The following is a 13,661-nucleotide window of genomic DNA, read 5'->3' as shown; positions in this document are numbered from 1 at the left end:
TTGGTTCAGTGGAGGTCTATGCTGTGGGCACAGCACCCTGCCCACCCCATCCCTGTGTTGTGCTAAGCTCCTCCCCACGTCACGTTGGCAATAAGCAGGCTGGGCTATTTCAGAGCTGTTCTTTTGAAGTCTCAGCCTTGTTGCAATAGCTCCTTACACCTACAGTAACTGCACTCAACAGGCTGTTGTAAGCATAAGCGCTGTAGTAAAGAGAAGGCTTCATCGTTCTGCCTGATGTGACCTCCCAGTGCACATCTGTGTAAACCTGGTGTATCTTGGCTCCTAGATGTGCCCATTTTCTTCGTACACGACATCCAATATGCTGCCAGTTACAGCCTGGATGACAGCAATCTCTCTCTTTCGGCAGTCCAGGTTTTTCGTATGCAGATGTCAGAAGGAAATACGTCCTGAACAAAAGGATCTCCTCTGTAGAAGTGCCTTTCCCAGGCTGTTGGGAAGTGTCACACGCTTTGAAGGGATTACACGCAAGTGCAGCTAAAAGCAATAGTAAGAAGGGAAGGTCTTAACCATGTGTAATCTGATTAGAGATGTCAGATGTCCCTATTTCAGGAGAAACTGGCTTACAGAAGTGTCATCCACAAATGTTCCCATAACTATAACACAGTCTCCGTGTTCTGGTTTTTTGGAATTCCCTGGATTGACCCCCCCATGTGCTGTAAGTGATGCTTTGTTTGCAGTGTCCCAGCCTGGTTTGTGTTGGAAGGGACCTTAAAGCTCATCCAGTTCCAACCCCTGCCACGGGCAGGGACACCTTCCGCTAGAGCAGCTTGCTCCAAGCCCCTGTGTCCAACCTGGCCTTGAACACTGCCAGGGATGGGGCAGCCACAGCTGAGTGGGGAGAAACATTGCTTCTGGATAGCTCTGGAGTAGTTATTCCACTTGTGGGTCCTTAATGTTTGAATTAGAGTTGAGCCATCCTCTGCTGATGGATTAAATTGGGCAGTGTTCCCTTTGGTAGAAGGAAAGCTGGGAAGCGAGTTTGTAGTAAGGACCTGGATGAATGAAGAACACAAAAAATCCAAACCTAAGCAAAAATGCTTGGAAGACTGATGTAATCCTCTCCTTTTGTTCTTGGGAATGACTGTTCTCAGGAACACTGCCCATTGCAGAGAGCTGTGGGCTGGCAAACTTGGGTATCCTTTGGATGACTTACCCACAAACTCCGCAGGTCTGGTTTCTGTCTGTGCTCAGATAATTTACACTCCTTGCATGGAAGGCTACCAGGAAAAGGAGCATTCTGGCCAAGGGGTTGTGAGCTCCCGAGGCTGTTGTCCCACCCAATGGCTCTGTGGGTGGCTCTGGATTCATCATGAGTGTATCATCTCCCACACTTTGCTCTGATGGCTTCTTCATGTTCAAGGCCAGGTTGGACGGGGCTTAGAGCAACAGTCTCTAGTGAAAGGTGTCCCTGCCCGTGGCAGGGATTGGAGCTGGATGAGCTTTAAGGTCCATTCCAGCCCAAACCAGTCTGGGATTCTGAGTCCCACCATCTGGAAGAGTCAACCAGGTTGTCTGCTGCTGTGACTGTGATTTCACTGTGCTTGGTGTTCATCAAGATCTCGTGGTCTACTAGTGGCAGCTACAAGTGATCCATAGGCTGCAGTTAGGGGTTGCGTGTTTTAATTGGGGAATAAAAGGGTTTTCAGGCAATGTTCGGAGAACAGCAGAGAAAACCCTGGCTGGGGTTTAGCTGTACTTCAGAAGTACATTGTTTTCCAGGGGGACTATCATGGGCAATTGATCGCAAGTGTTTGGTGTTTTTCAGTTCCTACTGAAATGTTTTCCTTTCAAGAGGAGTGTCTGTAGTTATGAAAACAAATTGAGTGTAAAGGAGTTGCTTTAAAAGGAAGAGTAAAGGACCATATTTGTGCTTCTGTCCCTTCAGTTGTTCCAAAGACCGAACGCACTTGCTGTTCAGCAGCTGACAGCAGCGCAGCAGCAGCAGTATGCCTTGGCAGCTGCCCATCAGCCTCACATAGGTAAGTCTTGCATGTAATACATTTTACTTGCATGTAATTTACTTGCATGTAATGCATTTTACTGGGCTTTAATCAGCAGAACGCATTGGGAAAAGACCAGGGAAAAAGGATGGGTGGGTTTTGGACAGTCCTCACTATGTTTTGTGACTGGCAATCGACGCACAAGCAGAAGTGCATTGTTTGAAGCTCCACTTGAAGAGTTCTGGAGGTAGTTCTTACCTGCTTTAAAAGCTCCAGAGTATTTGTGTCTGGCAGGAGTGACACTTACCCTTGTTGAAGGGGCTGCTCAGGAAGGAGGGTGCTCTGAAATCCGTCCCGTGAGTAAGAGATGAGTTGGGGTGAGCACAGCAATGCACAACTCCATGTGCATCTGTACGCACATCCTGTGGCTCAGCAGCCTGGGCCGTGTTTAACTTAAAGATGTAATTCATGCAAAACACATGGTTGATATTACTAAAGGAGTATAGATTAGGAATAAAGCACATAACCCTGTAGTAGGGCTATTCCTGGATGATTAAACTATCGTAGGGTTAAATGTTTTTAGCACAATAAGCAGTTCAAGTTGTTGTTCTTTCTACTCAAAAGCCCAGTACAAATGGGTTGGGGCTCTCCCACTCTGCACAGTGTACTTGTTTGCTTTTCAGGGGTAGACCTGAATCAAACTGGTTTAGCTTTTTACCTTGCTCCCCTTCACCTTCACCTCCCCTCCACGCCCTCCTCCCGCCCCACTGGGATTTCTCTAATGATTAAACTGTTGCCTTGCAGGGGAAGGTAATGCCTACACTGCAGGGATCTTTCCCTGCCATGCCTGTATGATCCTGAGCTCCTTTCCAGCTATTTCATTGAAGTATTGGGATTGTGAAGTCCATTCTCCCTCTTGTCCTCTCCCTACAGGCCCTTGTCCAAAGCCCCTCTCCAGGTTTCCTGGAGCCCCTTTAGGCACTGGAGCTGCTCTCAGGTCTCCCCTTCAGGAGCCTTCTCTTGTCCAGGCTGCCCCAGCCCAGCTCTCTCAGCCTGGCTCCAGAGCAGAGCTGCTCCAGCCCTCGCAGCATCTCCATGGCCTCCTTTGGACTCACTTGAATTTTACCACTTCAGCTTTCCTGAATGGCCATTGCATCACTGGAATTGGGTTTCTTTAATGTAAATGGTACCCTCCACAGATTGCTCTATTCAGGCTCTGGTGTTGCTCATTCACTATAGAAATCAACCTGTAACAAACACTTAACATCCTAAAGCAACCCAGGGTTCTGTGTTCACCGGGCAGAGGTGTTTTGGCAGGGCTGCACTTCTAGTGAAGTTTGTTTCCACTGACAGGTATGTTTTCAGCAGGTTTAGCTCCTGCTGCCTTTGTCCCCAACCCGTACATCATCAGCGCCGCGCCGCCGGGAACTGACCCCTATGCCGCTGGACTCGCAGCCGCTGCCACGTTAGGTGAGATGCTCCCAATTGTCCATTTATTCCTTGCCTGTGCCAGAGCTGCTCTGGAGTGCGTGGTTGTGAAATGAACTATTAGTACATTGTCATTTCCATGGAGAGATAATGGTTTATCAGTGAGTTGAAACAGGATTTGTCTTGGAAACGCTGGTTTCTGTCGCTTACATGTGGTAATTGTTGTATAACACTTGCTGTGGGCTCTATCTCTGCTGAGGATAAACAACCAGAGCAAAGCCAGAATGAAGCACTGTGCAGACATCAATGTTGCTGCATGTTTGGGGTTTTTCGGTGACTGACAGGACTGAGAGATACCTTTGCAAACAGATTTATTAAACACTAGAAAGATGAGGATGTGTTTTCCTGCCAGGGAGGTTGTATCTCATTGCTGTTTAACTTGATTTACTGCATTGCATCCTGCAAATGGGATCTTTTCCCTTTTGCAAGAGGCTGTCAAAAATTCATGGGGTTTAGGTCCTCAAGGTAAAAACATCCTGTATCCACTGCAAGGCTCACACTATGAATATGCAGTTTGCCAGATGCAAGCAGCGATGGTGGCTCTTGTCTTCATGCAAGATCTTTCTCCCCAGCATTCATATATCAGTTTCCAAACTCTTTCCAACTGTGAGAGCCAAAATCCTTGTATCTTGAGATGACAGCTCAGGAAAACAGCTTATCAGGCAGTGTGAAGAACACACTGTACATTGAACTTGTGCTGCGGATCCCATAAAGTTCTTGCCTGAGCCTTGAGGACAAAGGAAGAGTGTGCTTTCAGAAGACCAGCTTTATCACCACACTTTGCTGTCCTGGAGCCACTGGGGAGGAAAACTGCACCTGAAGTGAAACCTGTTTAGTTCCAAGCAGAGGTGGTTTCCAGCAAAGCCTGCATGTTGTTGGCCACATTCCATTTGCAACTCCTAGACTCACTGTGGGGTGGGTTGTACCAAATCAAAGCCATAAACCATTGGATGTCGCTCTGCAAATGAGCACTGGGGTTTGATACATGAGTTTTTGGGGTGTTGAAGAGCAGCTGCTCTTCACTACTGAGCTCTTAAGCTTTGAGCCAGCATCAGGTCAAGCTCCGAAATGGGATTTCAGCAACTGTTACCCACTTGGATGGCTTTTTTAATGCATCATATGGATGGATGTAAAGAATGAAGATTATAATTGAAAGCTGTGGGATTTGGACTTTTTGGCTGCTGTGAGCTCTGTGTGCTGATTGCATAATAACAATGCAGGATTAACGTTAGGTAACAACATGTTGTTGGCAAACAAATGACACTGTGATTAAATGGAGGAAAGCCAAGAGCTAGAGTACAAGGATATTGCTAACAGTCCAGGAGTTGATAAACTAGCATGTGATGATGAATGTGTGGTAGTGAATGAATGACCTGAACTCTCAATGGCAAATATGAGTAGGAGCTTCAGCCAGGATTTAGCAGGGGAGAGGTGCTGGAGCACAAGCAGTTCCAGTCCCTGTCAGAAGAGGGGCTGTGTAAGTGCTTACTATAGAAGGAGGATTCTGGTTGGCCTCTTTGCATCAGCTCAGTGCTTCTAAAGGCAGTGCTCATTCGGAAGCAGTGCTGGAGTTCAGCAGAGCAGGAGGTCAGTGTCTTGATTTCATAGAAAGACATGTGGAACTGTTGCCAGATTTCCAGGAAACAGGAAGTCTGTTTGCCACAGCCTGTTTTCTTCTCCTTTTTCTCAGCAGTATTGAAGCTGCAGCTGCCTGAGTATCTGCAACTAGGAAATAACGCACCCCAGGATACCTAAAGCATCCCAAAATTTGGCATCAGGGTCTCTATTTGAACCGTTTCTAGACTTTATGACTCCAGAAAGCCAAACAAAAGGATGTGTAACACACTGCAGTGTACTTACAGTGTTACACCATGGAGAAATAGGAGTTACTTCATCCATCTCACTGGGCTTTGGACCCTGACAGCTCGAAATGGCAACGTAACAGAGTCGGGGTTGATGTTTGCTTTAGGATAAGCATCTTTTCTGTCTGAACTTGAGCAGTTCGAAAAGTCTTCATCTGTGATGAGTGCAACACTGAAGTGACAGGGGACAATTCAGATGGTGAGAATTATGTATGGAGTCAAATGCCTCCCTGATGTGTATGGGAGGGTAAAATTGGGAAGACCTGGAGAAGTTTATGAGATGGAAGGAATGAGTTTAGAGTTGTTGGTAGTTTATTGCTCCACTCTTAGAGCAGAGGGGAAACTTGTGTGTGTTTTATGGCAGAGATAATTCTGTCGTTAAGATTCTGCCATTACAGCAGCTTTTTCATGACTCTTGAGTGTCAGCCCTGTGACAATGTGACAGTGCTCTTTTTCTTCCAACAATAGTAGCATTTTAAAGAAGGGATCTTAATGCAGAGGGAAGGGGTCCCTAGGCTCAAGAAGAAATCACTTGTGAGTTTAAAGCATGAGGAAGATGACTGCTGCCTTCAGAAAGTGGTGTGGAATTGCCTTCTATCAGTTGAGAGAGATGTCACTCAGATAAAGAAAGCCTGGCTTTTGTAAGACAAGCTGGAGATGCTGGTTTCCTCTGAGATATGGGACAGGTAGCAAAGTATTTCTGTGCTTTGTGGAGATGCTGGATTAAGCTGCATGCAGGAAAAAGCAGTGCTCATGGACTCAGGGGAATGGGTTTGGATGCATCTGTGCTGTGGTTCTCAGCCTAGGGCTCTGAGGAGCCTCTTCCACTCTGCTGACCTAGTTCAGAGCTGGGGACCAGTATGGATGCCTGCACACATCACTGGGGGCTGGGGTTTGGGACAGCAGATCCAGCTGGCTTTTCCCCATTGCCTTGGGCACAGCATTGTGCAAAGGTACCTGTGCTCTGCATCGGCGCTGGACACAGGGCTTGCTTGCATGAGGCTGCATTGGAGCCATTGGAGATGGGCTGGTCCTCATCCCCATCCCTAAAAATCCACTACTCCATTAGTACCCTCTGATGCTGTACTGGTAATTCTGAAGCAGTCACAAGTCACTAATAGTAGATACAGTTTGAAGCTGTGTGTTTTCAGACGCGAGGTTCTCAAAGCTCTTTGACATGGTGGTCCCCAACCCCTGAGTGTTGGCTGGAGGGGCAGGTATGGCTTGAGCTTAGAGACTTGAGTGCCAAAGCTGAGATGAAAAGCAGAGGATTTGTTACAAACACACTTACCCATGGATTTGCTAATGTTTCTCGCAAGGACTATTTGTGGGTGTCTGTGCCTGATGCGTGAGACGTAGTAGTGGGAATCTTTGATTTCAAAGGCACCAAAAAGGCTTTTATTTGCTCATGTGTGCCTGTCTTTACTAAGTGTAAAAGCAGGTGCAAGATCTCCTGAAGTCAAGCAACACTCTGGGTGTTTGGGTAAGTCTGGCAATGATGACACACTTGCCCTCACTGAGAACACTGTTCAATAATGAGCCTCTCCATGTGCGCAAATGAGCTGAGCCAGACTTACAGCTCTTTTAAGCCCAGCTGCCTGCAGACTTCAAAGCCTCTGTGTCTTTTCTTCTTTCAAGCACACCTAAGGCTTTTGCAGATCCGAGCAGCAGCCTCTTACTAGGGGAAAAAAAAATCCCATTCAGACTGTGCTTGTTTGATAATTAGAACTGAGATTAAAATAAGCCAGAGAGATGCCCGAATTTTGCCCAGATAAAGGTTGTTGCAGCAACATCCTGGCAGCCTGAGGGCAAACACAGGGTTATTACTTGCATAAAATGGAGCAGTTGCAACGAGTGCAGAAGCACCTGAGCAGTTGGTGTCTGATCTGCATTGACTAACTCTAAACAGGTTCCATGCCACCCATGAGCCATGTGGCTGTAGGTGCTCAGGTCAGGTTAGGCACTGCCATGGTGGGGATGGTTCATTTCCTGCAGCTTTTATCCATTTTAGCTGCATAATTCCCAGGTTGGAAGGTAAGAAACAAGTGGCTGTTGCTGCAAGACAAATCTGAGTGGGACAGGCAAGTTGCTGGCTGTTCCTGATGGTGCCCAGTAAACCCAGCCAGGGTGGGTGCTGTGTCAGAGATTTAGTGTGAGATACAAATCCAGCTGCTCAGAGGTATTGCTGAAGTGCCTGCAGTTAGGCAAGGGGCTACTTGTGGCATCTCCCACATCACTGTGTGTACATGGAGCTGGGCATGGTCAGCGATGATGCTTACAAAATCCTAAATACGAGGGAAGTATAATGGATAAAAACGACTCTCCTTTTATTATTTTGTTATTACACTTTTGAAATGGGAATTTAACAGGGTCCCAGCCTGGTTTGGGTTGGAAGGGACCTTGAAGCTCATCCAGCTCCAACCCCTGCCACGGGCAGGGACCCCTTCCACTGGAGCAGCTTTCTCCAAGCCCCTGTGTCCAACCTGGCCTTGAGCACTGCCAGGGATGGGGCAGCCACAGCTTCTGTGGGCACCCTGTGCCAGCGCCTCAGCACCCTCGCAGGGAAGAACTTGTGCCTGCGAGCTCATCTCAGTCTTGCCTCTGTCAGTTTTAAGCCTCTTGTCTTACTGCTATGGGCCTTTGCAGTGTCTCTGAGACACAGCAGTACTGAAATGGCTCTGTTAGAACTCAAATACCAACTGTCTCTCTTAAAATAAAAGCTATTTTTATTCCATATATGAACAAGTCTGTGGTTTGAATCCACTGAAGTCCTGTTTATTCTTCAGTGTGAAATATGACTATGGCACTCTGCCTTAAACACGATGTGGTGTAAGTTACTGCTGCTGTGGGGAAGGAGCCCATGGGTTGGTTTGAAAAGCCAAGGAAATACTTCTCCATTTCTGCTGCCCATTCCCAGTGATACAGAACAGACATATTAAAAGAATGTTGTTGGATTCACATATGTGTTATCTGGGGGGGAGGGACTCCACCACTGAGCACAGAGTGCTCACTGCTTCCTCCAGCTAGAATTACTCCAGGCTGCTATGAGGGTGTGTGCTGTGCTGAGACATGATGAAAAGCACTGAATCTTCAATGGTTCAGGCTTTTCCTGGTGCTCTCTGGGATGATTTCCTTTTTTCTAAGCCTCTGAAGTTTGAGGATGGATGTGAAAAGACGCAGGATCACACAGCCTCCTTGATGGTGGCTTGCAGATGCCAAGTGGGTCTGAGTGGCTGGAGAAACAACGTTTTAAACACTTGGAACTGATGCTCTCCAGGGGCGTTCTTAATTTATTGGGGAGTTAAATGATGGATGTTACTGAGCTGTGTATGGCAGCTGAGATAGAAGAGACTTGAGTATCTCTGTACTTTCCTCCCTCTTTGCTTAGAGAGGGTTGTTCTTCCACTATAAAACTAGGGCTCAACAACAAACGCAGGGTTCTACAAGATCGCTACTACCAGAATCTGACCTCATCCAAAAAGGTAAAGGCATGTAAAGATGGAATTTCAGGTCTGACTTCTGAGCTCTTCAAAAATGAAGATTACAATTGCCAGAATCCCTCTGTGTGTGCCAAGGGTTTAAGGCAGATCGCCTGGAAATGGGCTTTGTTAAACCAGACATGAGGAGCAGGTATCTTGGTGACTGTTTGCTGTGTAACTCCTGTCACGCTGCAGAAGCTCACCTGTGTCCTTGGTGTTTCAGGCCCAGCAGTTGTTCCTCACCAGTACTATGGAGTTACTCCCTGGGGAGTGTATCCTGCCAGCCTCTTCCAGCAGCAAGCAGCTGCTGCCGCTGCTGCCACCAACTCAGCCAGCCAGCAAACAACCCAGCAAACCCAGCAGGGCCAGCAGCAGGTAAGGGCCAGTGTGCTTGGAACATCACATCATGAACACAGCAGTTGGAAAGAGCCCTCATCTTTCAGTGACAGCTCCTGACCCTCAGTTCATAGAGTCACAGAGTGAGTGAGGTTGAAGGGAGCTTAAAGCTCATCCAGCTCCAACCCCTGCCATGGGCAGGGACCCCTTCCACTGGAGCAGCTTGCTCCAAGCCCCTGTGTCCAACCTGGCCTTGAGCACTGCCAGGAATGGGGCAGCCACAGCTTCTCTGGGCACCCTGTGCCAGCGCCTCAGCACCCTCACAGGGAAGAGCTTGTGCCTAAGAGCTCATCTCAGTCTCCCCTCGGGCAGGTTCAAGCCATTCCCCTTGGCCTGTCCCTACAGGCCCTTGTCCAAAGCCCCTCTCCATGTTTCCAGGTTTAAAAGAAAACAAATCCAAGCTCTCAGACTAAACTAATGGTTGCTAAACCAAGTGATTAAGTGCTGGAAGGATGAGAGGTGTCCCACTGCCCTTGCTTTGGTTATGAATCCCTTGGACACACAATGGGACATGCTTTGCTTTTCTCCTTTCAGAAAAAGCGGGACCTATAGGATGGGTGTCAGGAGCCAAACTCAGGCTCCTCTTTCCCAGCCAGCTCTGACATGGCCCCAGCTTGTCTGGTATTTTTAAGCTCTGGTCCTTGCCTGACATTGGTTTTCGGCAGTTTTGCTGGCCTCTGTCCCACAGTACTTCCTGCTTAGAGACCAAATGGGTTCGTTACCCTTCCGAAGAGCGAGGTGGCTCCTTTCCCATAGTAACACAGACCGTCCATCCTGGTCCTTGTAGTACAGTTATAGAAGAGAGCACTTGGCAGCGGAATTTTATTAGCTTCTGCTTCAAAAACTAAAGCCAAACCCAGGGTTGGGTTGTATTATGAGGCCTTTTTGGATCGTACAAGCAGTGATGTTTCACACCAACAATTGTGGACCACGGATCAGGAGGAGAACACTTTGCTCCTGACAGTGTAATCATACATCTCCCCGTGTGGCAGGTCACAGACAGGAGTGTGTGGCACAGAGCTCCTGCACACAGGTGAACCAGCACTGAGAGTGTACGACCGGCACTTAGGCTTTGACATTCAGATGGGAACCTCTCCCCATGAGGAGGGTGTGTGCTAAGAGAGCTTCTGCAAAGCAGCAGCAGACTCTTGCATCACCACTTTGAGCCAAAGGCTTTTGCGAGCCCAGCCTGTCACAGGTAATTACAGGAAAGGTCACTTTGCCATCTTCCCCTCAGAGCAGCCTGTGCTTACACCCCAAGAGCTGCATATAAAAGTCAGTGTGTGATCTTTGGTCATTATTTCCAGTGATGAGCAAGTTCATGTCACTGAGTCGCTATTTTCTATGGGGACTGGCAGCTTGGAACAACCCCTGTCACCAGCCCCAGTTCCCACACTGGGCTTCTTGAGGGTTCTGCTCAAATGGGGGTTTCAGTGGCAGAGACCAGCCATTACTGGGGATGGGGCTGATGGCTTGGTTTCTAACAGGGATGAGTATTGAAGATGGATTAAGAAATGATGCAGCAGATGATGAAGCATGTCCAGATTACATGCAGTAAGCCTGAGGGGGGTCTGTTACTTCGACTGGGTCTTAGCACTTACCATGGTGGTAGTGTCAAGGCTGGTGGTGGCAAAGGCAGCTCTGCCCTGAGTAAAGGGAGGGCTTGTCAGGCACTCATTGTTCAAGAACTTCAGCTGCATCCCTGCTCACACTCCTGCAAGTCTCTGGTGGTTGCAGCTTGCTCCTGGGTCCCAAAGCAACCACATTGATGTGATGTTCCTCTGTCTCCTGCAGGTTCTCCGTGGAGGAGCCAGTCAGCGCCCACTGACCCCTAACCAGAACCAGCAGGGACAGCAGACTGACCCACTGGTGGCTGCTGCAGCCGTCAACTCTGCCCTTGCCTTTGGGCAGGGGCTGGCAGCAGGGATGCCAGGTAGGGCTCTGGGGAGCTGCATGTCACCAGTGCCAGGGCAGGGCTGAGGAAGCTGTGTCTTTGTCTCTGGGGGTGTCCCATTCACCTGGCATTCAGCAGCATCCTGGGTTTATTAGGATTTGGTATTAATTTCTGGCTTTACAAAGCATTTTCAAGAGGCTTTTAAATGTAAACCCCACAGTCTGGCAGTAAAGGTAAATCAGGGTTTGGGTGTCTGGGTTACAGATGTTATCAGCTGCATTGCTGGAGGTGCATTTGTAGTTTGTGTACTCAGTTGCCTATGGAAAACTGCCTTCAAGTTTTCTTGTGGGTCATGTTAGCTTATGGGATCTTTAGTTTAAAACCTCAGAGCTATCTTAGTCCTGTTCATTAGCCTCCTTTTTCCATCCCTGCCAAGTGTTTGACTTTAGCAGGATAGGGCCTTTCCCTGCATGATTTCTTCAAGGCAAATACTGGTGGCTTAAACACAAAGAAAGAAAACAAAGAAAAGGAAGGAGGGTTTATTCTCATTTATAATTCTGTAAGAGAAAAGCTGCTGTGTGACTTCTGCCTCTGCTCCATGGGGCATACTTTTGACATTCCTTTATATGGAATATTATTGTAATGGCAAAGGGTACAGGCAAGTATGTCCAGCTGGTCAGATGGGACAGAACAGGATTATTTTGACCTCAGGAAGGGTCCCAAGGTTGTTACATGGGGGGGTTTTATGGTTTAAGGAGGATGTTGCTGTATTAGGTTATGAAGTGAAATGTCAGACTCTAGACATGTTTCCAGGCAATCTGCAGAGCTCCTTAAAGCTTCATTACTGGGGTTTAGGGGGGTTTATTTGCAAAGCAAATATTCACAGAGAGCATTCTCTTTGTGGCCTCACCTTAGAGAAGCACTTTACTTCATTCTGAAGGATTTATTTAGCTGTAGAATCATGATAGAATCCCAGACTGGTTTGAGTTGGAAGGGACCTTATAGATCATTCCAGTTCTGACCCCCTTCCATGGGCAGGGAGAATTAGATGGCAAGGTACCTAAATACCTGTATGCTGCTGAAAGTCTGTTGTTTTGTGTACAACCAGCACATTTGATTTAGGAGGTTATATTTATCTATATTAATGTGGTACACACCTTCAGGAATCCCTAACTTGTGTGTACACTGAACAGCTTCACTGGGAGAGCTGGAAGTGCAGCCTGTTGATGTACGTGAGGAGTTCCAGTGCTTTGGTATTATAAGACATTTTCTTACGTGTATGACTGAATTGACACTGAGGGTAATGCTAGTGTAGTAGGTTTAAGGAGAAAAAAACCCTCTTTTCTACCTGAAAATCTTACTAATATGAAGTTGTAGACTGTTAATACAGTTCATTCCTCTGCAGGAGAAGTGGAGCTGCCTTTTTCCAGGCAGATTTTCCTTTCACAGTCCTGTTGCAGCACGCTCATCTGAAGGTGATGGATCTGCCCTGAGCTGTGTTGCTTGTCACCTTACCTCTGCCCCTGTAATTTGCTTCTTCAGGTTACCCAGTGCTGGCTCCTGCTGCTTACTATGACCAAACGGGTGCTCTGGTGGTGAATGCAGGGGCCAGGAATGGGCTGGGGGCCCCCGTCCGCCTGGTGGCCCCCGCGCCTGTCATCATCAGCTCCTCTGCAGCTCAGGCAGGTGAGTCCCAGTTCTAGCAGCTGGAATTCTGCTCCATCCCTGGTGGAGGGGGACCTGAACCCTTTGGGCTCTGCTGGCGATGATGACACACTTGCCCTCACTGAGATCCCTTGTGGGGATCGTTGGTGAGAACATCTCTGTGCTCACTCTGGGCTGAGCCTCCAGAGCAGCCTCACACGGGCAGCATCACATAACACTTTTGTTTTGCAGTTTCATGACAGCTCTTTCATCAAATCACAGCCTGGTTTGGGTTGGAAAGGGCTGTAGAGCTCATCCAGCTCCAACCCCTGCCATGGGCTTGCTCCAAGCTCCTGTGTCCAACCTGACCTTGAACACTGCCAAGGATAGGGCAGCCACAGCTTCTCTGGGCACCCTGTGCCAGTGCCTCAGCACCCTCACAGGGAACAGCTTCTGCCTAAGAGCTCATCTCAGTCTCCCCTCGGGCAGGTTCAAGCCATTCCCCTTGTCCTGTCCCTACAGGCCCTTGTCCCAAGCCCCTCTCCAGGTTTCCTGTAGCCCCTTTAGGCACTGGAGCTGCTCTAAGGTCTCCCCTTAAGGAGCCTTCTCTTCTCCAGGCTGACCCAGCCCACCTCTCTCAGCCTGGCTCCATAGGACTTTGTCTGCTGGCATCTAGTTTCCCACGTAATAAAAGCTTTTAGCCTCTGTAGAGCTCCCAAATGACCACCTTGCGTAAGATGTTACAAGCCTGGCCTTTGCCAGGAGCTGGGTCGGGTTTTATTAGGGTTCTTTGGGAGTTCAAGGCTTTAAAAGGCTTTTTTTCAGGCAGAATCTGTACGTGTAAGCAGTCTTTGCCAGGGTTAGTAACAGATTATGAAATGGGCCTTTTAATTGTTTCCTTGTAGCTCTTGTTTATTTTGCTTTTTCTTTTACTTTA

The 13,661-nt window shown here is 48.0% G+C and overlaps 1 protein-coding gene and 2 non-coding genes across 9 annotated transcripts in view; all 3 read left to right on the top strand.

Annotated features, from left to right (window-relative positions):
- PUM1 (pumilio RNA binding family member 1) overlaps positions 1–13,661 on the top strand; it is a 63,734-nt gene that overhangs the window by 30,488 nt on the left and 19,585 nt on the right. For 4 of the 7 annotated variants that reach the window (XM_065697442.1, XM_065697437.1, XM_065697438.1 and 1 more), the window contains exons 8-12: positions 1,907–2,000; positions 3,315–3,431; positions 9,014–9,165; positions 10,981–11,119; positions 12,623–12,766. In XM_065697442.1, the coding sequence (XP_065553514.1) occupies positions 1,907–2,000; positions 3,315–3,431; positions 9,014–9,165; positions 10,981–11,119; positions 12,623–12,766 (646 nt within the window). The remainder of the gene's footprint in view (positions 1–1,906; positions 2,001–3,314; positions 3,432–9,013; positions 9,166–10,980; positions 11,120–12,622; positions 12,767–13,661) is intronic. The other 3 variants (XM_065697441.1, XM_065697440.1, XM_065697439.1) reach the window with 2 other exon arrangements.
- LOC136023525 (small nucleolar RNA SNORD103/SNORD85) lies at positions 6,800–6,883 on the top strand. The gene has a single exon (XR_010616627.1). It is a non-coding gene; the product is annotated as a small nucleolar RNA SNORD103/SNORD85 (small nucleolar RNA).
- LOC136023527 (small nucleolar RNA SNORD103/SNORD85) lies at positions 12,839–12,929 on the top strand. Its single transcript, XR_010616629.1, has one exon. It is a non-coding gene; the product is annotated as a small nucleolar RNA SNORD103/SNORD85 (small nucleolar RNA).

The sequence above is a fragment of the Lathamus discolor genome, chromosome 18 (genome assembly GCF_037157495.1).
Source record: "Lathamus discolor isolate bLatDis1 chromosome 18, bLatDis1.hap1, whole genome shotgun sequence".
NCBI classification, from domain to species: Eukaryota; Metazoa; Chordata; class Aves; order Psittaciformes; family Psittacidae; genus Lathamus; species Lathamus discolor.
The sequence above is the reverse complement of the archived record's forward strand: the minus strand, read 5'-3'. Positions and strand labels throughout refer to the sequence as shown.